At 42.5% G+C, this 22,573-nt stretch overlaps 1 protein-coding gene across 3 annotated transcripts in view; it reads right to left on the reverse strand.

Annotated features, from left to right (window-relative positions):
• Nucleotides 1-22,573, reverse strand: part of SMOC1 (SPARC related modular calcium binding 1) — a 180,511-nt gene that overhangs the window by 52,352 nt on the left and 105,586 nt on the right. For 2 of the 3 annotated variants that reach the window (XM_075927323.2, XM_075927325.2), the window contains one exon: nucleotides 1,957-2,046. In XM_075927323.2, the coding sequence (XP_075783438.1) occupies nucleotides 1,957-2,046 (90 nt within the window). The remainder of the gene's footprint in view (nucleotides 1-1,956; nucleotides 2,047-22,573) is intronic. The other variant, XM_075927324.2, reaches the window with a different exon arrangement.

Genomic DNA, 22,573 nt, shown 5'->3' on the forward strand with positions numbered 1-22,573 from the left:
GATGATTCCCAGTCTCACGCTGCCTCTCCACTGGGTCAAAAGGAATGCTGCTCAAGTTAACAGAAGGCCTAAAATCTGACCCCTTCTGTTACAAGAGACATGCAGGGTACGGGGGGGGAAAAGTGACTGCATGACATATTGAAAGATTCGCCATAAAAAAAAACACAACATAAAGCATAGCAGGTAGGTACATAGTCCCTCATTATGCCATACAAACTTACTGTGGCCCATTTTCCACTTGGTTTCACCTACAGTCTCAGTGCAGAATGAAGGGTCCTTTGAATGACCAAAGTTTGGAGATTTCAAAGTGTCTTACACAGAAGAGGCAGATAAGAGCTGTTAGGCTCTATGGGCGTATCTAGACTACGCAGAACAGACGAAAGAGGAATTTGCAGAAATTTACATATCTTCTTCTGATCCCACTTTTGAAAGCAGAGCTTTCGAAAGTGAAAGTAGTTTAGATGCATTTTTTTTTACAACTCCCCCTCCCCCTTTTTTGAAAAGCCGTTTAAACTTAATGTTTTGAGGAAGAGCAGCTTTTCAACAAATGGGGGGCGGATTCACCGAAAAAGCTGCGTCTAAACTACTTTCACTTTCGAAAGCTCTGCTTTCAAAAGTGCAGTCAGAAGATATGTAAATTCCCGCAGGATTTGCATATCCTCTTTCGACTCTTCCACATAGTCTAGATGAGCCCTACATGTCCTCTGGGTGGCCAGGGCGGGACTGTCTCTGCAGCATAGTCTGGTGCTTTATCTGAATGATCTAAGTGCTGGGGACTTTCATCATTCCCTGAACAAGCTTCTGACAGGGCTTCCACAGACTAATATAGTGCATTGTTTGGTAATTATTCCTGTAGTTAAGTTCACCTTTTCTTTCTGCATTCACTACCACTATCTTGGGGTAAGCTGAAACATCAGCAGCATGCTGTTATTACAAAGAGCAATTTAATACAATACCAGAGGACTGCTAGAAGGAACAGGGTCTTTTTATGTAAACAGGAGACTTGACAACTAGGTTTTTGTTTCCTCTGTTTTGTTTATGTGGGAATGCAGTATTTTGGGCTAAGTATCTTTTTTGTTTTTTAAAGCTGGTACAAAGAATTTTATAAAAGCTAGGCCCATCCAAATGGAAGTGATGGAACTGCAATCACTTGCTATTACAAAAGCTTAATGTAGTAAAAAAAAAAACCCACCAAAATGTAAAACCTACCACAATCATTTATTCAAATGAGATGAAGGCAGGGAGAGAAGTTACCCACTATACCACCTGTTCTTGCCAAATCCCTTCTATTTTTAATTTCAACTCCATCTTAAAAATCTTAGGGACAGCATTAAAATCTGCATCTCTTCCCTGGCCAGGAAATTCTAATGGTTCATGCTGAAGGCTTTGGCTTTGGCCTTGGCCCAACTCTAATTATGAATGATCACAGTAATTTCATTTTAAGGATTCCAATGAATTGAGACAACAGTTCCTCAAAAGTCACTGAATCAGAACATCTGAAAAAGTAAATTGTGTCGGTAGTCCATAGATTAGGTGGGCCCTGAACGCTGATTTCATTTACTTAATAGAAAGAGCATCACTGAAGGCAAGCAATAAAGTTCCCAACATTTTTCCTCCAACTCAATATTGCAGACTGCAGGTCAGTCTTTTCCTCCCTTTGGGGAAGCTGCTGTGCTTTGCAGAAGTTATGAAAGTCCCTGCACTGATACCACAGAGCAGGAGGAAGGATGGGACATACAAAGCCACCATTGTGACTCAGCGAGCATTTTTTAGCCATGATACCTTCCTCTTTGAGGTTATCCAAAAGATCCATCCAACTGGATGACCAAGGGCATTCTGAACTGTAGACAACTTATAAGGTTCAGGGTGTTACTGCTTTGTAGGTTAATATCAGAGTTTGAAGAACAATAAATGTAAGGGAGGGAGAAAAAATATGTATGAAAGGGAGGCTCTTACCTTCACCATCAAAAATAGGCTGGGTCTCCATAGTGGGCGTGGGCTTCGAACCATCATCTGAATTGAGAGTTAAAAAGAACCGAAAAGAAACTACCATTATTGAGGTAAATACTATCTACTCTCCAGTACAGTTGAATGGTTGGGATTTGTACATGGCCCGGCCAAGTCCAGGAGAGAAGAGACAGACAGACAAGACAAAATAATGTTTCAGAGTTTACTTGGATATTAGTGGAATGTTGCAGTATACAGTAAACATTCAGTGATCACTATCTTGAAATTTGAGAGAATTCCTCCCTCCCCGTAACACTGACATGAACCACAGGTATTTTCCCCTTCTCTTTGATGCATTGATATCTTTTGGTATCAGGTGGGCTTCCTCTCACACAATTGGTATCCTGTGATACCAGGGAATGGGGAATTAATGGACTCACGTCTTTCCCATTAGCATCTTTACTAAAAGAACTCATCTTCTGAAACTTACCCACATGGCGCCTGGCATCACCAGTCACTGAAGCGCTGTTAGAAAAGGGCTGTGAATTATTTCTTACACTGGTAATGTCAAGCTGCCCTCTCTCTCCAATGTGATAAGAGATAGAAAGATAGGAAGAAAAACTTCTGACATTAGCTTTCCCTGATACATCATGCTCCAATGTCTGCTGGCAACAAGAGTGGAGTCTTTCCCTTTTAAAATCGTAAACCAAACAATTAAATCCACACACACAACACTACCGCGGCAACATAGGCAAAAGATTAGCTGCTGGTTACATTGTGTAGACAGGCATTGATAGTTAAGTTTGGATTCTGGTTGAAAGTTTACCCTTTCAAAGGTATGCAGTGTTTGAATTTTTTATCCCTTTCTGGCTCCATCTCTACATGGCCTTAAAATACAGCATATGTGGTTGTAGAGGAGGACATAAAGCAAAAACACTGAGTTATACTGAAAATAACTGGGAAAGTCCATTCAGCTCCTCAGTTCAGTCTTGTGATACAGCATTGTGGTGCTGTAGAAAGTGAAGGTGATGAGAAAACCTGGATATTTCTAGCATGTTGTGCTTTTTGAGAACTTACATCACAGCCTGTTACATGACCTCACACCAGACACTGATGGGGAAAGAAAGTGAATTCACAGTTACAAAGGACCTAGCAGAATATCTGAGTCTGGGGTGAGAGCAAAATCAGTAGAAAATAAGCCTATTGGGGCAATATTCTCATGATTAAAGTTTTTTTTTAATTCATTTCATTTTAAATACCTTTTCATTAGAGCATTTAGTATTTATTTCTAGGTACTTTAATGAAAAAGAGAACCCAAACTGAAAAAGTGTGATTCAAATTCCATTCCCCCTGTACAATTTCATGGAAGAAAAGGAGATGGGAGAAAGTGAGTAATGGAGGACTGCTATACATTTTTGCCCCTTTGATTCATGCATTGTCCATATGTTCAACAAATGTAGTTTGAATGCATTTGAACACACAAAGTATACAACTTTTACCATATGATGTATAAAACACCTACATTTCTGGACAAAATTCTCAGAGGAAACGACCAGCGCTAGAGGAATAAGTAGAGACTAGTAACTTAGTACTTAGCAGCTCACGGGATCTGGCTTGGGAAAGGCTGCCATTTAACATGGGTTTTGCTGACATAAAAACCTTCCACCGTTGGGCTTTAAAGTTAGCAAGCCCTTGTGATAAAATTACATCAGTATAGTCCTCCTTTACAACGGTCCTCTGACGCCTCTCACAACTTCATGTAAATCGCATGCCAAACATGCACATCCTAAATGTCTTCTTTAAACTAGAAGGGATAGAAATGCCTTTTTTTTTTCTTAACAAAAAAAGGAGGGTGGGGAGACTAGCTGGATAGACCCTGGCTGAATGCTAGTCTGATGTCCTGCTGAGTAACAGCCAAGTCCAACCTCTATTCTGGATAGCCACGTATATTAAGTAAATATACATTTGTAATTTATTTCCCTGTAGAACAAACATTTATTTATTCGAAGAGTAGGGGATTTGTCACACCAGCTCAGGTCATGGATTCTGCCAGTCCAACGCACTGTATCCTGACAGGCATGTTTGCCCCACGTCAGTGAAAAGGGTTAAAGCAGCTCTTGGGGAGGACTGCAGCTTACCTGTGAGGCAAGTGGCTAGACAGGAAGCTGTAGTCTGCTACCAAGGCAAGTAGATGGACTAAGAACAGCTGGTCCCCAGAAGGGGGTGAAGAAGTGGCTGCAGGCTGTGCCCTGAAAAGGCTTCTGCAAACTGGGGACCAACGCAGGTCCCAGCGATTAAGCGGAAGTGATGGCAGGCAAGACCTCACTAGAAGGCAGCACAATGTTGAACTGCAGAGCTAATTCCCAGTATGGCCAGCAGGAGGTACTACAGTGGGAGCCCCACCTTGTTAGTGATCAATATTTTAGTCTTTAGAGAAATGTGGAAACCTCCATAATAGATCTAGTCATGCTTAATACTTGATATAAAGTGATTTCTTTCTGTCCCCTGCAGGAAATCAGCTTGTTACCTGAAGCATCAGACTTGATAAAGTAAAACTAGAAATGTTACCAATCAAAGTTATCCAGCTCTTAAAAAAAAAACAAAAAAACCCACAAGTGTCTAGCCTCAGTACTGGGCTTCCTTCATAGGAGACAGTGTGTGGGTGAAGAGGTGGTTGCAAGAGTAGCTGGACTACTATTTACATGATGCAACAGCCTGACTAAGCCATGTTGTGCATGGCGGGAGATGTAGCCTAACTAGGGAGCCCAGCCCATAAGAAAAAAAGTGTGTCAGTCAAGAACGCCAATGAGGCAACAATGAGAATCAGTTTAACATTAAGCTGAATTTTAAAAAAATATTCCTAATTAGTCAATATTCCTAGTTAGTTCAACATACAAATAAAACATTACAAACATTACTCATACATACTTCATTTCAATTTTCTTGACAAAAGTATCAAAAAGTTTTGGAAAAGTTGAAATTCTATCATAATTCAATTATGGAGAAATTATATTCTGCCAAAAAGCCTTGATGGAAAATTCCTGACCAGGTCTGTACAAACAATGGATGAAATCCTGATCCTTTTGAAGTCAAATCAGAATTTTGTCTTTAGTTTCAGTGAGGTCAGGTTTTAACCTAACAAAGGAACAAAAAATTTTATGAAATTTTAAGGGATAGGTTTTGCCTTCAATTTAAATTTAGAATGTCTATATAGGGTCAAACCCTCACATGGATGGTTGAACCAGAAAATAAAACAGGAAAATGAAAGTGAAATTGTCCTGTTAGTGACAAAAGCTGAGGGAAGTGAAAGAAGTTCACAGACAGCAATGACGATGAAAAGTAAACCAAAGTGTTCTTAAGTAGAAGTGATAACATTTTTAGTTTAGAGATTTTTCTAACCAAAAATGGCCCCTTTATGGATGTGGAAATTTTCCAGTGTTTCCAAAAAAAACCCAAAATATTCTGGCTTGTAAGATGGGGAGGGGGAGTGGAAAACTAAAAACTTAAGACAGGAGCTTTTAATTTTTGTCAAAATTGAAAATTCCCAGTTAATTCATCACTACCACCATTTTGCTCCGTATCAAAGAATTTTGAACTTAGTTTTACAACAGTTCTTAATGTTAATGTTACTGAGTATTACTCTTCATAACAGTGATAAGGAAAAAATGTAGGTACACAGGGCAAATACTTTCCTAGTGTAACTCTTTTGGCTTCATAGGAATTAGAAATTGAGGGCCAAATTGCTCTCTATCTTGATGTTATCCCTTTAAAAATAAGGCTGTCTAATGAAAGGAAAGTTAATGAACATTCTTTGTCAGAACAGCATGCTGAACTTCAACATGATTCATGAAACCACAGCAATTGCTTTTCCATACACACAAATTATTGTTCTTAGGTGAGAACTGCTTCGGCTCCTAAGGATTTAGAAGTCAACATGACTCTACAGCAAAGATTACCACATACAACAGTCTGAAAAACATCTAATTAGGAAAGGACTGGGCATAATACCTGACAGTATATTAATAAATTTATTTATAATGTTACCATGAATGCTAAACCACCAAGTAATTCCAAAATTGTTTTTCGCGTGTAAAAACAATGAGTCAAATTAACAAGGGTGGGAAAATACCCACTCCCCAAAATAGATCTGAACCACAAATTTTGTATCCAAATTTGGATCTGAACTTTGGCAAACTTCAGCAGTTTAATCGGGGGTGGGGAGTTGTTTTAGTTTTATCTCAGAAAGAAAAACAAAACACTAATATACACAAGATTTTTGGTAAATACTGACTCCTTCTCAGGAACCCAAGCCTTTCCTTTAGATTTATCCAGAAATAGCCATTGGTTTTCACAATAACATACCAAGTAATGTTATATATTATATATAAAATAATAATCATCTTAAAAATTAAGTATCTTGATATTACAAATAGAACCTCATATACCTCTTTTCCCCAGTTAACTGCCATAGCTGAATTTGCAGTTACTAAATCCATTATGGCAGCACTCAAAACCATGTTTTCCAAACATAAGACTACACAGTACCTGTCCTGTTTAAGGAACTTGATTCCTCCTCACATTGATTTAAAAAAAATACAGCAGAGTTGAACTTGTCAAAACACAGGGACTCCTGGTATTTTTCTGTTTGTTTGTTTAGGGGGTCATGTAATAGTCATGAAACAAGTAGTACATTTTATTTTACAAAGTATATGCTACTGTTGCTGAAGCCAGCTGCATGTCTGAGGCCAGAGGATTTTTTTCAGTAAATCCATGTTCCCAACAAGTATTACTAAAACTTGTTCTTTATTTCACAATGCTTTCAACTTGGAGCATAACAGCAGCTACAATATTGCCTACTCTCATCTGACTTTTTTCACTCCAGCCACTGCTCATCACACTGACCTCTCATTCCTCTGGTGTCTTTGTTCCTGGTAAACTACTGAGTGAATTCCAATTGGCATAGCAGTAAGTTATAAAACATTTGTACTTATTTAAAAAAGCATTCTGGTTGATTAAATGAAAGCCCAGGGCATTTCAGATTTCCCAGAAGTTCCTAGCATACAACAATATTACAGGTAAAAAACAGGATTATGTAGTCCATTTAAAATGCCAAAAAAAAGTTTCATGATTAATTACAATCTATTTACTCCTGCAAGGAACTGAAATACCCTATAGCTTTTAGAAAAATCTACAAGTGTGGCAGCTCTCCATACAGAATATGTTCAGAAGGACTTAAGAATAGAATAATTATGTACTCCCTAGCACCACTAGATGGCACCATTTCCAGGTATGCACCTACTCCTACTGCATAAAGAGAACTTTGTTCTTGGCTGCAGTTTCCCAAAACTCTGGGTGAAGAGGGAGCATCTTTGTCCTATGGTTGGGGCGGTGGGTCAACCTCTGAATTGGGGAGACTAGCCTCCCATTCCCAGCCATTTGGCCTGCAGCCCCAACCCTTCCATGCCCACCAGAGCTCAGCCCCAGCCCCCACTATGGCTCCTGGACCCTGCCCAGCACCCCTAACTCCCCCTCTCCGCACCGTGCATTGTGATTGCTAGCCCTGGAGTGCCTGAGAGCCACACATGTAGTCCCAGCTACACTGGCTGGCCTGACCCCCAGTCGGCCTCCCTGCCCATGAAGCCTCTCCCCCAGAGCTGAACCACCAGTCCCAGGGCTGGGTAGCCAGAGCAACCCTAGTGCAAGGAGGACAGGTGACAGGATGTAACCCCCCAGCCTGCCTCAGCCTCTGGCACTGAAACAGAAGGCGGAAACTGGCCTGGAGGTGAAGCATGGGCGGGGCCACCTCAGGTAGTTTAGGAAGGCAAAGCCTTCCCTTGCCTACACTACCCACTGCCCGAGCCTACCCTCATATCCATAATAACCCAGCACAGATGATGGGATCATCTATTTCACGTCTCATGTTTTTTCCTGCCATTCAAAGAACACCGGTTACCTCCGTCCCGGCTGCTGTTCTTCAAGATGTATTGCTCACATCCATCCCTGTTTAGGTTTGCACACATCCACGTGTACAGCCATCTGAAACTTTTGCCCTATCAGTACCAGTCAGGTTGGCTGTGGCACCCTCTGTGTCACCATATGCATTGGTATATCAGGCACCACTGGCCCTACACCCACTCAGCTCCTTCCTGTCGTCAACAACAACAGAGGGGCAGGAGGGTGGGTAATGGAATGCACATGAGCTACACGTCTCAAGGAACAGTTAGGAACGGCAGGGAACCAAGTTTTCTTCTTCGAGAGCTTGCTCATGCCAGTTCCCTTCTAGGCAACGCACAAGTGTAACACCAGCCGCTGGGCCTGGCAGCAGAGCCCCCAGCACGCAGGGCTGGCAACAGAGCCTGGGCACACAGGGCTGGCACCTGGGACTCCAGGTGCAGAGCAGGCAGCAAAGCCCCTGGAGTGTGGTGAGGAAGCCGGGATCCTGGCCACTAGGCCAGGAGCCTGGGGGTGCTGCAGTACCCCCTGAACCTCTAGTTCATGCATCTATGCTTCTTGCTGATGTAAGACATTGTAGCAGTATTGTCCATCAGGACTGGAACCACCTTGCCCTTCAATTGTGACTGAAAAGCCTGATATGCCAAGCGAAGCACTCTGAGCTCCCTTTCCCCATCTACCTTTCCCCACCTCTAATATCATTAACTCACAGACACTTACCTTCCTTCCCCCCTGCCCCCTGCATCCCCCTTCTGTTCTGAAATGTGATTTGTCCTTTTCATAGGTGTTCACTTTTTTTAATTGTATCCTTTGGTATATATGGTTGTGACTATTTTCTTCCACTATTTGATCTGAGGAAGTGGGTCTGGCCCACGAAAGCTCATCATCTAATAAACCATCTTGTTAGTCTTTAAAGTGCTACATAGTCCTGCATTTTGCTTCAGCTATACCAGACTAACACGGCTACATTTCTATTACTATTCTGAGATCCCTGACACTTATGTGGAGAGTGTGATTGACCTGCAACTAGCAGCAGTGTATGCTCAGCTAGCCCAGGAGACTTCCTAGCCCAGGTCTGAGGTGTTGGAAACCAGGGTCAGTGAGGGGGAAAGTACTGTGAAGGAAACTCTCCAACACCAATTTGAGGTCCAAGCATCGTACCAGTGATGATCAGATGTGATCCAGTACCTTAACTACCAGGTGTAGCTCATGCCTGTTGGAAGTATACACTGACATCAGACACATCTGCAGTGGCCAAAGATGGAGTCGAGCATGATAGACCTCATAAATAGAGGCTGTCAGGTAGCCTAAAAACCTTAGACAAGTGTGTTGAGCAGGTGGCTCCATAAGGGAGATCTCTCTAACACAGCTTGGAAATGAGCCACCCATATGATGTTGAGGACCACCTCTATAAACTCTATTCATCACATTGGTATGAGTGTAATAATAAAAACAAAAATCCATCACAGATGGACATGATTTGTTGAGGAAGAATCAGTATGGCTTTTGTAAAAGGAAATCATGTCTCACCAATCTACTAGGATTCTTTGAGGTGATCAACAAGCATGTGGATAAAGATAATCTGGTGCATATAGTGCACTTAAAATTTTCAGAAAGCCTTGGACAAGGTCCCTCACTAGAGTCTCTTAAGCAAAGTAAGCTGTCATGGGATAAGAGGAAATGTCCTCTCATAGATCAGTCAGGGTATGTCTACACTACTCCGCTAGTTCGAACTAGCGGGGTAATGTAGGCATACCGCACTTGCAAATGAAGCCCGGGATTTGAATTTCCCGGGCTTCATTTGCATAAGCGGGGAGCCACCATTTTTAAAACCCCGCTGGTTCGAACCCCGTGCAGCGCGGCTACACGGGGCACGAACTAGGTAGTTCGAACTAGGCTTACTACCATTACTCCTCGTGAAATGAAGCCTAGGAAGCCTAGTTCGAACTACCTAGTTCGTGCCCCGTGTAGCCGCGCTGCACGGGGTTTGAACCAGCGGGGTTTTAAAAATGGTGGCTCCCCGCTTATGCAAATGAAGCCCGGGAAATTCAAATCCCGGGCTTCATTTGCAAGTGCGGTATGCCTACATTACCCCGCTAGTTCGAACTAGGAGGGTAGTGTAGACATACCCTAACTGGTTAAAAGATAGAAAACAAAGGGCAGAAATAAACCATCAGTTTTCAGAATGGAGTAGGATAATAGTGGTGTCCTCCAGATGTCTGTACTGAGATCTGCACTGTTCAATGTAGTCAACAAAGATCTGGAGAAGGGGGTAAACAGTGAGGTGACAAAATTGCAGATGATACAAAATTACTCATGTTACTCAAGTCCAAAGCAGACTGCAAAGAATTACAAAGGAACCTCACAAAACTGGGTGAATGGGCAACAAAGTGGCAGATAAACTTCAATGTTGACAAACACAAATTGGAAACCATAATCCTAACTATACATACAAAACAATGGGGTCTAAATTAGCTGTTAACACTCAAGAAATAGATACTGGAGTCATTGTGGATAGTTTTCTGAAAGCTTCTGCTCATCATGCAGCAACAGTCAAAAAAGCTAACAATGCTGGCAGTGATTAGGAAGGCTAGATAATGAGAGAAAATATCATAATGCCTCTATAAATCCACAGTACATTGACATCTTGAATATTACACTCAGATCTGGCTGCTCCATCTCAAAAATGGATTTACTAGAATTGGAAAAGAATCGGAAAAGGGCAACAATAGTTATTCGGGGTATAGAAAAACTTCCATATGTGACGTGATTAGAAAGACTGACTTTTCAATTCCGAAAAGAAATGACTAAGGGAGGACATGATAGAGGCCTATAAAATCATGACTGGTGTAGAGAATGTAAATAAGGACGTGTTTATTCCTCATCACACCACAAGAATTAGGTGGTCAACCCATTAAATGAATGGCAGCAGGTTTAAAACAAACAAAAGGAAGTATTTCTTCATACAATGCACAGTCAACCTGTGGAAATCTGTGTCAAAGGATGTTGTGAATGCTAAGAATTAAAAAGAGAACTAGATCCGTTCCTGGAGGATAGGTCCATCAATGGCTATTGGCCAGGATGGGCAGAAATGCAAAACCATGCTCTGAAGTGTCCCTAGCTTCTGTTTGCCAAATGCTTGCAATGGGCAACAGGTGGAAGATCACTTCATTACCTATTTGGTTCATTCCCTCTGAAACATCTGGCATTGGTCACTGTTGCAAGCCAGGATACAAGGTTAAATAGATCACTAATCTGAGCTAGATGGCCATTCTTCTGTTTAATCCCAGTAAAGAAAATCTCTCGGGGATGCCAAAGGAAAGGAACACTACTCATTTTTTCCCTTTTTAAAGGGTGCAATAAAATAAATAGATTTTTAAATCATGCATCCATCCAGGCTTCACATTACTGTGCAAACAGGAACTAGACAATTAGAAATATTGAGAGCCCAAGGACATATAGACTTCAATCAATTTGCTCACATTCAGAGATGCAAACTAACTGGGTTAGCACTAACTGTGCCCAAGGAAGACACTTTTTTTCGAAGCAGGTAGCATTTGTCCTGCTCTGGTCCACAGAGGGTGGACATCACAGGCTGGAATAAAAGTGCATGTGTTCTTTCTAGGTGAGCTTGGGAACATGATCCATGAGGGTGATCACAATGAGGCTAGAATTCTCATTTTACTGTTGAATATCACATTGCAAACTAAGTAAGCAAGGCCTCATTTCAGCTACTCAGTGTTCTACAACTGCCTAGCAAAGAGTTTAATATCTGGGAAAGTCCATATGAATATCTTTGTTGAAAGAACATTAAAATGGCAAAAGTGAACCACCAAATAATAAAAATTAACATAACCCATCCAACCTCAAGTCTACCCCTTTAGATGCACATATTACCATAAAGCAGGGAGTCTCAAACTTTTTCCACAGCAGGGATGACATAAAAGATTGCCTTGTGAGTCAACTTAATAAAAGAGAGCTTTCATTCTGTTATTTTCTGAAATTTGGATAACTGATTTTGCAATCTTTACTTTTTTTTTAAACCACTATTTGACTGAGCCTCTGAAGTTTTATTATAAATTATGGACAGCATCAGAACATCGCTTTAAGACCGATTTCAAGATCATAGCAACAGAACTTTGCATTATTTAATATGCATCTCCACACTGGAAGAAATGTGCTTTTTACAAGTTCTTAATAGGATATAAAATTCCATACAGCTGTTCTACGCGGAAACATGTTGCCAAAAAAGTGAAATATTAGTGCTCATGCAAGTATAAGTTTTTAAAACCTTATTATTTGGCCAGATCTAGACAATTTTTTCCCCGTCAGGCAACTGAAAAGTATACGTGCCTGATCTCCCTACCAGCTTTCTACACTTCTCTGCACCATAAGCCACTGAACTTCTACAGCTATTAAGGAAAACAGTTTTACACACACCCACACAGAACCTTCACTGTCTTCATTTTCAGAAATGCCTCACTCCCCTCTCCCCCCCATCCCGCTTACACTTAGCAATGACACCACCAGACCCTTGCATAGAGACCAGATCTGGAACATTTTACCTTTATAAAACTTCTGCTTTTCGGCCTAAACATGCAAAGACTCTTTAGGAACAGAAATGCACAGGAAGCTTCCCTCTATGGGGGCTGCTGTGCACTCCAGCAATAACAGACTCGCGTGCTTCTTAAATTAACTGTACCGTATGTTGTGCAAATGCTTATGGCATTTACTGAATTAGCCAAGTAGAAAGGGTAGCTTCCACTGGGCCTTCTGGAAGGCATTTGCTTTAGCCTTTCATGCTCCCTCCCCTTTTCACATCTTCTTGCAGGTGCGCCAATGTGGAAAAAAAAAAAACCTCTCAGACCCTGAGGACTTTGTGGTCCAATACAGTCAGGGCATTTGTGACAGCACAATTCTTTGCCCTACGAGAAAGCCTGTCCCACGCACAGTCCATTCTTCGACCCCTGATGACACGATTCAAAGCCTCTTCTGTTTGGCTTTTTGATTCCTGATTGACACATTCACTGCCAAGCGGAGATAAATGCTGCTAGAAGGACAATGTTGATCCGCTCCGACTATTCTTGTGAAGGACTTTCAGAATAATAAACAAAAAACATGGGTGCGCTTAAGTGCCTGAATAGAACTTGAGACAGACAGAGAGGGACTGGAGTGTTTTACAGAGGCTGGCAAGTCGATTGAAGAGTTAATTGTCTGGGTGTACAATGAGTTTATTCTGACTGCAAACAAAGAGCTCTCTCTTCCTGGTCCTGGTCCTTCAAAAGCAATGTGTCAAAAGGGCCCAGAGCAGCACTCTGTATTAATGGCATCACTCTGGTCTCTGGGATTCAGTGACTTTAAAAAAGAAAAGCCTTGCATCCTGACATTTGGATGGTATCTCTGCAATCCAAAGTCCTCATTTACTGCCCAAGTTCTCAAAATCCAACAAATAATTAGCCAAAACAAACCTATCTATACCCCCCTGCCTCTTTGTAGCCATTAATAACAGGCTTTTTTGAAAAAATAAAGAACTACCAGGCAAAGTTGATTTTGGAGGTAGTGTCTATTATTTGGTATGATTTTACATATCGATCATTATACATTTTCACTAGAGGCGGGTTCAAACAAAAACTCTGAATAGCTCAAATTTTGGGGTGCTTTCAGAATCCATATCTTCCAGATCAGAAATGGTACTATAACAGGTCAAACCAAAACCAGGTGCAAACTTTCCTGAGTTGTGGGAAAGTTTAGCTCCAGAGATGAACTCTGAAGGTCAAACTCATCTCTACAGTAATTATTACTTAAATACCTGGCTTACTTTGCACAATTCATGCCAGCATTAACAGAAAAGCCCTCCCCAATACACTGCATGATAGGCAATATGACCAAACAAACCATTGTATCATGCTGATTTGGTAACAACTGTTCTGGGATTTTGTTTTAATGTGGGGGAGGGAGGAACCATGGCTTTAGATTAATAATGAGTGAAATTCAAAAGGTTCTGAGGGTTAGTCAGAAAAGCACTCAAGTATGGATGCTTATCCGAGCTTACCCCATATTGCAGCCTTGATTTTTGGATAAGAATTGTCAGCCTCTTATAGCCAGAAAGTGAGCTAATGAAGAACTTGGAACTGAGATATAAAACATTAACAGTTTTGAAATCTTTAAGAGGGTCAGTCTGATATTTTGGAGAAAAGTTTGACTGGATGTAATTAGAGCCAATTTATTTGACTATCTCCCAGCCCATCTCTTTCATACCACTGGTGGGCATAGGATCAGATTTGGATTTGGTTTAGTTAAGGATTTGCATCTGAGGTCAAAATCAAGGGCTCTGCACAGAGTTCTGAAAATCTCCTGATCTATTCTTATGAATATTTAAGCCATAAATGGAAAAGATATTGCTGCTTATCTCATGATATCCCCATCATTTTGGGCCTTCATAGCCACATTCACACAAGAACTGCAAAACAGAGCCTCTTTGGGGTTTTAGAAGTCACAGGGAAATAAACCCACAAAGCTAGGTTTCAATCATGCTCCCTGAAATGCAAAAGAGCTCATAATTGAGGCTGCAGTGTTTAGTCATCTCTAGTTTAGACAGAAAGTTGCACAAAAATCTTTATTTTGATTCAAATAGAGAATAACGCCATTTCTAGACTACCGAAGCAACCGTGCCATTGTAAAGGTTGCTCATGTAGCCACTCTATGCAGATGTGAGAGAGCTCTCCCATTGATGTAATTAAATCACCTCCAAAAATAGCCAACATAGCGCTGTCCATACCAGCACATCTCTCAGTTTAACTTAAGTGGCTCTGGGTTTTTTTTTCAGACCCCAGAACAACGTAAGTTCTACCGAAAAAATGCTAGCACAGACAGCCTTAAATCATTCTCACAGAATGAAGAAATTAATAACAATGTACAGGAGATAACGTATTATATGTATCTCCCTCATGTGGCAGTCTCACATCTGTAGTCTCAGAGGGGTAGCTGTGTTAGTCTAACTAATAAACACTTTTAAAACAACAAATAGCTCTGCAGCACCTTAGAGACTAATAAAAAAATGTAGATGGTGTCATGAGCTTTCATGGACACAACCCACTCTTCAGATGAACGGAGAAAGGGGTCCAGGGTATAAATAAATAGCAGAGAAAGAGAGTGTATGGGCAGGAAAAGAGAAAGAAAAAAATAGGAAAAAAATATTGCCAATTAGAGTGTCTGTTCTAAATGAGGCTAACAAAGTGGGCTATAAGTCCCCGGTGCTTAGCTTTTTATGCCATTGGAGTGACGCTGCACCTCTGCTTTTTAAATGTATTAAGAGCCTGCAGTTAAAAGGTAGAGCCACAGCAAGGTTAGCTCCTGGGGCCACTGCATCTCCCCTGCTTATCGACTAATTGACCAGCTGATAGAAATTCCATCGACTACTAGACGATTAATTGATTAAACTAAATGTAACATCCCTAATTTAAGGAGGATGTGAACGACATTTAAGAGGATAGAGGTGACAAAGATGGCTTATGGGACTGGGTAAGTAAGGATAAGCAAGGCAACGGTTTTACAGCACCCTAAGCTTGCAATGACCAAAATACATTTCCATCTGATGGCCGTTTGTTAGTCTGAGGCTACATCTACACTACAGCAGGGATCAATGCTTTGTAGGGTTGCCAGATGGTTTCAACAAAAATACTGGACACACTTGACATTACATTACAATCTACATTACATCTTATTTAGAAAATACCAGACATTTATATTTTATCATTGATATTTTCTCAGTTTGTTTCCCCGAACAGAAAGCTCAAATACTGGACTGTCTGGTTCAAAACCAGATACCTGGAAACCCTAATGCTTTGAGATCAATCCACCAGCGGTAGGTCTAGCGATGATCTGCCAAATGGAGCACAGATCCAGTCAACCCCATTACCCTACCTCACATGAGAAGAGCAAGGAATGTCAAACTCACTGCAGTGTAGACCCCACGGTAACTTGACTTTAGGTAGCTCTCCTCTAGCTATCTTAAAAGCCAAGCAGATCTCAAAAGCCAAGGACTGAATGAGTCATGGAGACCACTCCCAGGTTTGAGGCACATCAACAGCAGAGTCTGGTAAAAGTCTTCACCACCGGCATCTATGTGTCCTTCCAGCCACTGTCAACCCAGCCCCTTTTCCCTAAAACTAAATTTCATTAGAGAAGGAACCAATAAAAACAGGCTGAAAAATTTAAAAAAGGGAGCAAAGGAGTGAAAAACCCAGCAAACAAATCAACCAAGTCCTGCATTTATTTAAAAGGGATGCACCAAGTGCAAGTCAGTGCAGATTTTGGCCCACTGACAAAGGGGAGATGGGCCACTTTCCTCTAGAAAATAAGTACTTATCCTGCCCCCAAGTAAAGTGGGAGGAGTTATGCTCCAAAAAACCTTCTGAACTCTAGATTTTGTGGGGTGATTTATGGTGAAGTGGGAAGAGAAAAGCATCACAAGCAGAACAATAATGCTGTCAGTGCGAGGTAAGTCATAAGCTCACTATCAACAAGCATCACTGAATACACTTTTTATTAGAGATGTCATTTTTCCCAGAACAGGCCCACTCCAGAGTGCTAGCATTATCATCTGAACTATAAAGTAAGCGATAAGGTCTAAATTAGGACACAAGCCCATGTTCTCTCTCAGTGCACAGGGCAATGACAAGTCCTAAAACCAGACTGGGGTGGGGAAAAGGAGGAGCTTCCCACACAGTGGGAGACATTTTATCTGATCCTGTAAGTATTGCTAGTATGACAATAAGGGTGTGTCTAGACTACATGCCTCCGTTGACAGAGGCATGTAGATTAGCCAGATCGGCAGAGGGAAATGAAGCCGCAATTAAAATAATTGCGGCTTCATTTAAATTTAAATGGCTGCCCCGCTCTGCCGATCAGCTGTTTGTCGGCAGATCGGGACAGTCTGGACGAGACGCGCCGACAAAGAAGCCTTTCTTGATCGGCACAGGTATGCCTCGTGAAACCAGGTTTACCTGTGCCGATCAAGAAAGGCTTCTTTTTCGGTGCGTTGCGTCCAGACTGCCCCGATCTGCCGACAAACAGCTGATCGGCAGAGCGGGGCAGCCATTTAAATTTAAATGAAGCCGCGATTATTTTAATCGCGGCTTCATTTCCCTCTGCCGATCTGGCTAATCTACATGCCTCCGTCGACAGAGGCATGTAGTTTAGACGTACCCTTAGACTGAGAATTCCGGGTATCTCTTAAAACCAAAATATATTAATTTGGAACGTTAAACCCAGCTCTTGTTTGCTGGTGGACTAGTGCAACTTTTATATGGGGTGCGGGGGTGGAATCTGCACAGATCTTATTTGAGACACCATCATTTTTAGCATCCAGACTCTTTGCTGCCCTTCCTTTCCACTCCCCACCACACAAATCTTGCTGCAGAGCTTTGTGCATTCATTCTCTATACCAGTGTTTCTGAAAATGCTCCGCAGAATCACTCTCAGAAACGCATTAACTGGCCGCCCTGGTTTGTTTATTTACCAGCGCCACGTCCACAGAGCCTAGCGGCTCCCATTGGCTCCGTTTTGCTCTTTGCAGCCAAGCGGAGCTGCAGGCAGCGGTGGGCACTTCCCACGGCTCCCCTCAGCTGCAACGGACGAAACAGCGCCAATGGGAACTGTGAGGCTCCATGGCCGCAGCGCAAACAAACCGGGGCGGCCAGCTAATGTGTTTCTGGGAGTGATTCTTCAGAGCGCTTTCAGAAACACTGCTCTCTACCACCCTAATGGCTCATAGCATAGGCAACAGCAACCACCACACTACTTGATTAAGATCTATAGTGCACAGAATACTGCCTAAAACATCTTCTTGCATGGTCCTCAGCTTTTGTAGAAAATATTTGTCTCGTCTCCCCTTCCACTCAAGTCCATCATGTCAGTTGCTGCTCTGGAATTTGCAGAAATTACCAAGTTGACAATGCCAGAAGGTACAGGAGACCTAACACCTGTGGGTATTTAAGGAGGGAGCACATATTTAAAAGGCAGGCAACATCTGCTTTTGAAGGGGTCTCCCTGAACAAAACTGCTTTTAAATTGCTTCAGGGCAGTCAGAAAAAAGAGAAGCCTAGGATGCTTTTTGCACTGAACTCCATGTGAGCTTTGCCTGTAAGGACTAGGACCATAAATTAGTATTTTTCAAAAATTTTTACCAGTTTCTCAAAATATATTTTTAAAAAGGCTTCCTCCCTCTCCTCTTCCAAACAAGCCCATACATACTGCCCTTTCCTCCTCCACTCCAGCCCTGGTCTTTCTGAGCTAAAGTCTGTATACAATCTCTTCATATCTTCAAGGCATAGGGCCTGGAATGGGGGTGGGGATGCCAGTAAGTTTCCTGGATCAATGGCCATTTGAAATTCAGACATATGGCTGAAGCCCTACAGCTGCATGTGTTAATTACCACACGTGTCCCCTGTAAAGCAGTCTGTTAAATACAAAAAGAAAACAGGAGGAAAAAAAGCTGTTCCAAGGAATTAAGTAAATAGTCTAAATTTTTGACCCCACTCTTCCAGACACATGAGCATGTATAAGAACACAAGTTGCTTTCCTAACTTCCTCACCACTTCTCCCACACAAACACCCCGCCACCCCTGACACCTGCATGTTTAGGAACCAGGACACCCTTTTACAGCTCTAATCATGTGCACTGAACCTAGGGAAAAGTTATCTCTAAGCGTACGTTCACCCCTCTGCCCACTCAGGCCTCTTCTCTCTCCCCCCCTCCCCTCTCCTTGTCTCCTTTAAAGGACTAATTCCTGGCTGACAACCAGACTAGTCTTGGGCTTACAATACGCCTTTTCATTTCCTCACAGGCAAAGAGAATGGATACCTCACTAGCTATGTCTGTAGCGCATGTGTGCAAGTGAGAGGAAGGGAGGGAAATTATTCCCCCCCTACCACCCAAGGTTTTTCTTTAGGACCACAAAGGGGAGAATTCAGAGCTGATGGGAGCAAATGCAACTCCGCTGATTCTGGCCCAGTCTGAATTTGTCCAGAAGAGTGTAATAATTCCATAATAAAAATATAATGTATAAACAGTCTTTGTATACTGGGGGGCAGGGGGCTATAGAGGAACACAGTCTAGGACCTCAAAAGAATCTAGCATGTTAAAAAAGATAACATGGCTCATAAGGGTTTCAAGAAAAAAAGCTAGAAGAGCAGAAGTAACGCTCTTCAATCTCCACCTCAAGTTAAAAAACCACCCCCATTATACATATGGGGGGGCAGATTCTTGGGGCCAAATTAATCCCTGGCACAGGCAAGGGTGAACTACAGGCTAGTTCCTATTCTTTGCTGGCATTCTGGTTGCACCTAAAGACTCAGTCAGCATCAGGGCCACAAAGAGCTAGGCACTACAGATTGTAAGCTCTTTGGGGCACCGTCTGTGTCCTCTATGGAGTTCTAGACGGTAAGTGCCACCAGTCACCACTGCAGTCTGTACTATACTGACAATAAATGGGCAGCTTGAACTCTTGAGGGGAAGGACTGGATGGCCATATGGTGAGGGATGCTTCCATGGCCCCTGGCTGTCTCTGTTCATTGGACACTTTAATCCCCACAGCTGTCAATTCACAAGTATTAGATTTGTCCCCACCCCCCAACTTTCCTGTAATCAATTTGCAGGCATAGGTGTTCAGTATGCACAGAATTTTCCATGTCACAACATAATATATCTCCCCTGTGCAAATTAACCCTATGGGGCCAGTGGGACAGGGAACAGAAAGTCAGGAGAGTACTTCCTGGTACTTTCTATAAATCCCTGTAGTTCTTGGGTCCTGGACCCCTGCTGCATTACACTAGTTTTACAGGAGAGAATGAAAAGCTAAAATATATAGTACAGGCAGTCCCCGGGTTACGTACAAGATAGGGACTATAGGTTTGTTCTTAAGTTGAATTTGTATGTAAGTCGGAACTGGCTCCAGATTCAGCTGCTGCCACTGAAACTGACCAGGGGCTGACTACAGGAAGCCGGAGGCAGAGTTGCTCTGCCCCCAGCTTCCTGGAATCAGCCTGATCAGTTTCAACAGCTGCTGAATCTGGAGCCTGGGACAGAACAGCTGGGGCGCTGCCCAGTAGGTTCCCACAGGACCAACCTGGCAGCACCCCAGCTGCTCTACCGGAGGCGTCCCGCAACAAAAGCCTGGTCTGCTGGGGGAGGGGGGCACTAGCTGCACCCCCTCCCCCCCCAGCAGACCAGGGAGACCCGAGAAAAGTCACACAGGCGGAGGGACCCTGCTGCCTGTGCGGCTTTGCTCGGGTCTCCCTGGTGTGCTGGAGGGCACAAGCTGTGCCCCCACCCCCCCCCCTGCTCCTGTCCCCCCCCCAGCAGACCAGGGACACCCGAGCAAAGCCGCCGCCTGGGCCGCTTTGCTCGTTTGCCCGGGAGCAAAGCCGCCCAGGCAGCGGGACCCCCGCCACCTGGGCGGCTTTGCTCCTGTCCCCCTGGTCTGCTGGGGGAGGTCCAGCGGCTTTGCCATAGGGCTACGTCTACACTGGCCCCTTTTCCGGAAGGGGCATGTAAATTTCACGAGTCGTCGTAGGGAAATCCGCGGGGGATTTAAATATCCCCCGCGGCATTTAAATAAAAATGTCCGCCGCTTTTTTCCGGCTTTTAAAAAAGCCGGAAAAGAGCGTCTAGACTGGCCCCGATCCTCCGGAAAAAGCGCCCTTTTCCGGAGGGTCTTATTCCTACTTCAAAGTAGGAATAAGACCCTCCGGAAAAGGGCACTTTTTCCGGAGGATCGGGGCCAGTCTAGACGCTCTTTTCCGGCTTTTTTAAAAGCCGGAAAAAAGCGGCGGACATTTTTATTTAAATGCCGCGGGGGATATTTAAATCCCCCGCGGATTTCCCTACGATGACTCGTGAAATTTACATGCCCCTTCCGGAAAAGGGGCCAGTGTAGACGTAGCCTAGGTGTTTAAGATTCACCATTAAAGGGTGGTTCTAGTCTGAAAAGTGACCCAGTAACAAATGCTACTGCTCTCTGTGCAAACTCAGATGTGATTCTGAGAGTCAAAAGAAGCACTCATTCTCTCTCCTCACCACCCCACAACTCCTTAGCAGTACTAAAGATTCTGCAATCTAAATTATGCTCTCATTAACAGCTGTAAAAACCACTGGCTTTCAACAGGTATAATGGATTGGAATTTAATCAACAATTCTATTGAGAATGCACAAGGAAAATCTAACTCACAATTTTTCACTCCCTCTTAGCATAAAGGCTCTTTGCCGGACTAGTTAGAATAAGGAGGAGTTTTTAGGCTCCTTTGAAAGTCCCAGCCTTTGTCATTAATGTGTGTAGATAGGATTGAATACCTACAGCAAGCAGATCTGCAACTTAAGGAGGTATTTCTATTGAACCACTTTTCAGAGGAGAACCACATAAGTACACACTGGAGCTGGTCAAATCTTTCCATCCAGATGAACTTTCACAGAAAATGTTTTACAAAAACAATTCAATTTCAATTAAGTTTGATTTCTAAAGAAAACTTTTTAAATCCATGTTCTCATTCCATTGAAAAGGGAAGGTGAGTGAGGTAGTATCTTTATTGGATCAACTTTTAGAGCTCTATAGAGCTCTTCTTCATGTTTCTTTCACCCACAGAAATTGGTCTAATAAAAGATATTACCTCACACACCTGGTCTCAGACTCTGGGAACACCACCACTACAACACTACAAACATTGACAAGTTTACAATTTCTGCAATAAAATTAAAATGAAATGCATTCCAATTTCATTACTATGAAAAACTGATGTTTTGACCTGCTCTGATCATAAATGGGGAGGGTCACACCACTTATTAAGGTTGCCCAACAGTTCCCATTATAAGATCCTGTTTTCGGTTACTTATATCTTTGTCAAACAAAGTTTACCATGCCAGGTGTCTGCCTGAGGCTGAATTTATTTAATTTAAATTTCAGCCAAAACAGTTCAGCTGTTTTCAAGAACAAGGCTAGTGAAAAAAATGTTTTGCACATGCAACCTTAATTCTGGTATTTCCTAACTATAGAACTTGACTTTTATATTTTAACATATTTTGTTGTAATATGCATATACCCACACATAGAGAGACTAGCAGATTACATGTTGTATTGGTGTCAAAGCTAGATTTGGCTGAATATTTATAGATTATTGAGATCCCCCTGCTGAGTGACAGGACATTAAGATGTTTCATGGGTCTGGGATCAGTTTAGCCCTTGCAAATAAATTAGTGGCAAACTCAAGGTATTTTCTAGTTTTTTTTCAAATTTACAAATCATACCCAAGACTTGTTTATTCTGAACAGAAAAGGCTAATGAATGCACAGACAATTTCACTTAAAATCACCATGGAATCAAGCTCTGTTGCCACAAAACCACTCCTCTGTCTCCTTTTCTTGGTCCCGGTTACTATTTGTTCCTCTTTGCCTCTGCCCTGCACTTTTCACATGGGACACCTTTTTCTCCAAATTACTAGCCATAAATATTTTTGTTGCACTGATTTTCCCCAGCTGCTTCTCATTCTACTGGGTAACCTTGATTAACTTGGGAGCATTGTAAGAGACACAGTTGAGCAGCTCTGTTCAGTGAAGAGATGCAGGAGGAAGAAGAGGTAGTTAAGCTGCTGCCCTGTGTTTTCTTCTCCCCATGCCAGCCCA

The sequence above is a fragment of the Pelodiscus sinensis genome, chromosome 5 (assembly GCF_052426305.1).
Source record: "Pelodiscus sinensis isolate ZL-2025 chromosome 5, ASM5242630v1, whole genome shotgun sequence".
In the NCBI taxonomy this organism is placed as follows: Eukaryota; Metazoa; Chordata; order Testudines; family Trionychidae; genus Pelodiscus; species Pelodiscus sinensis.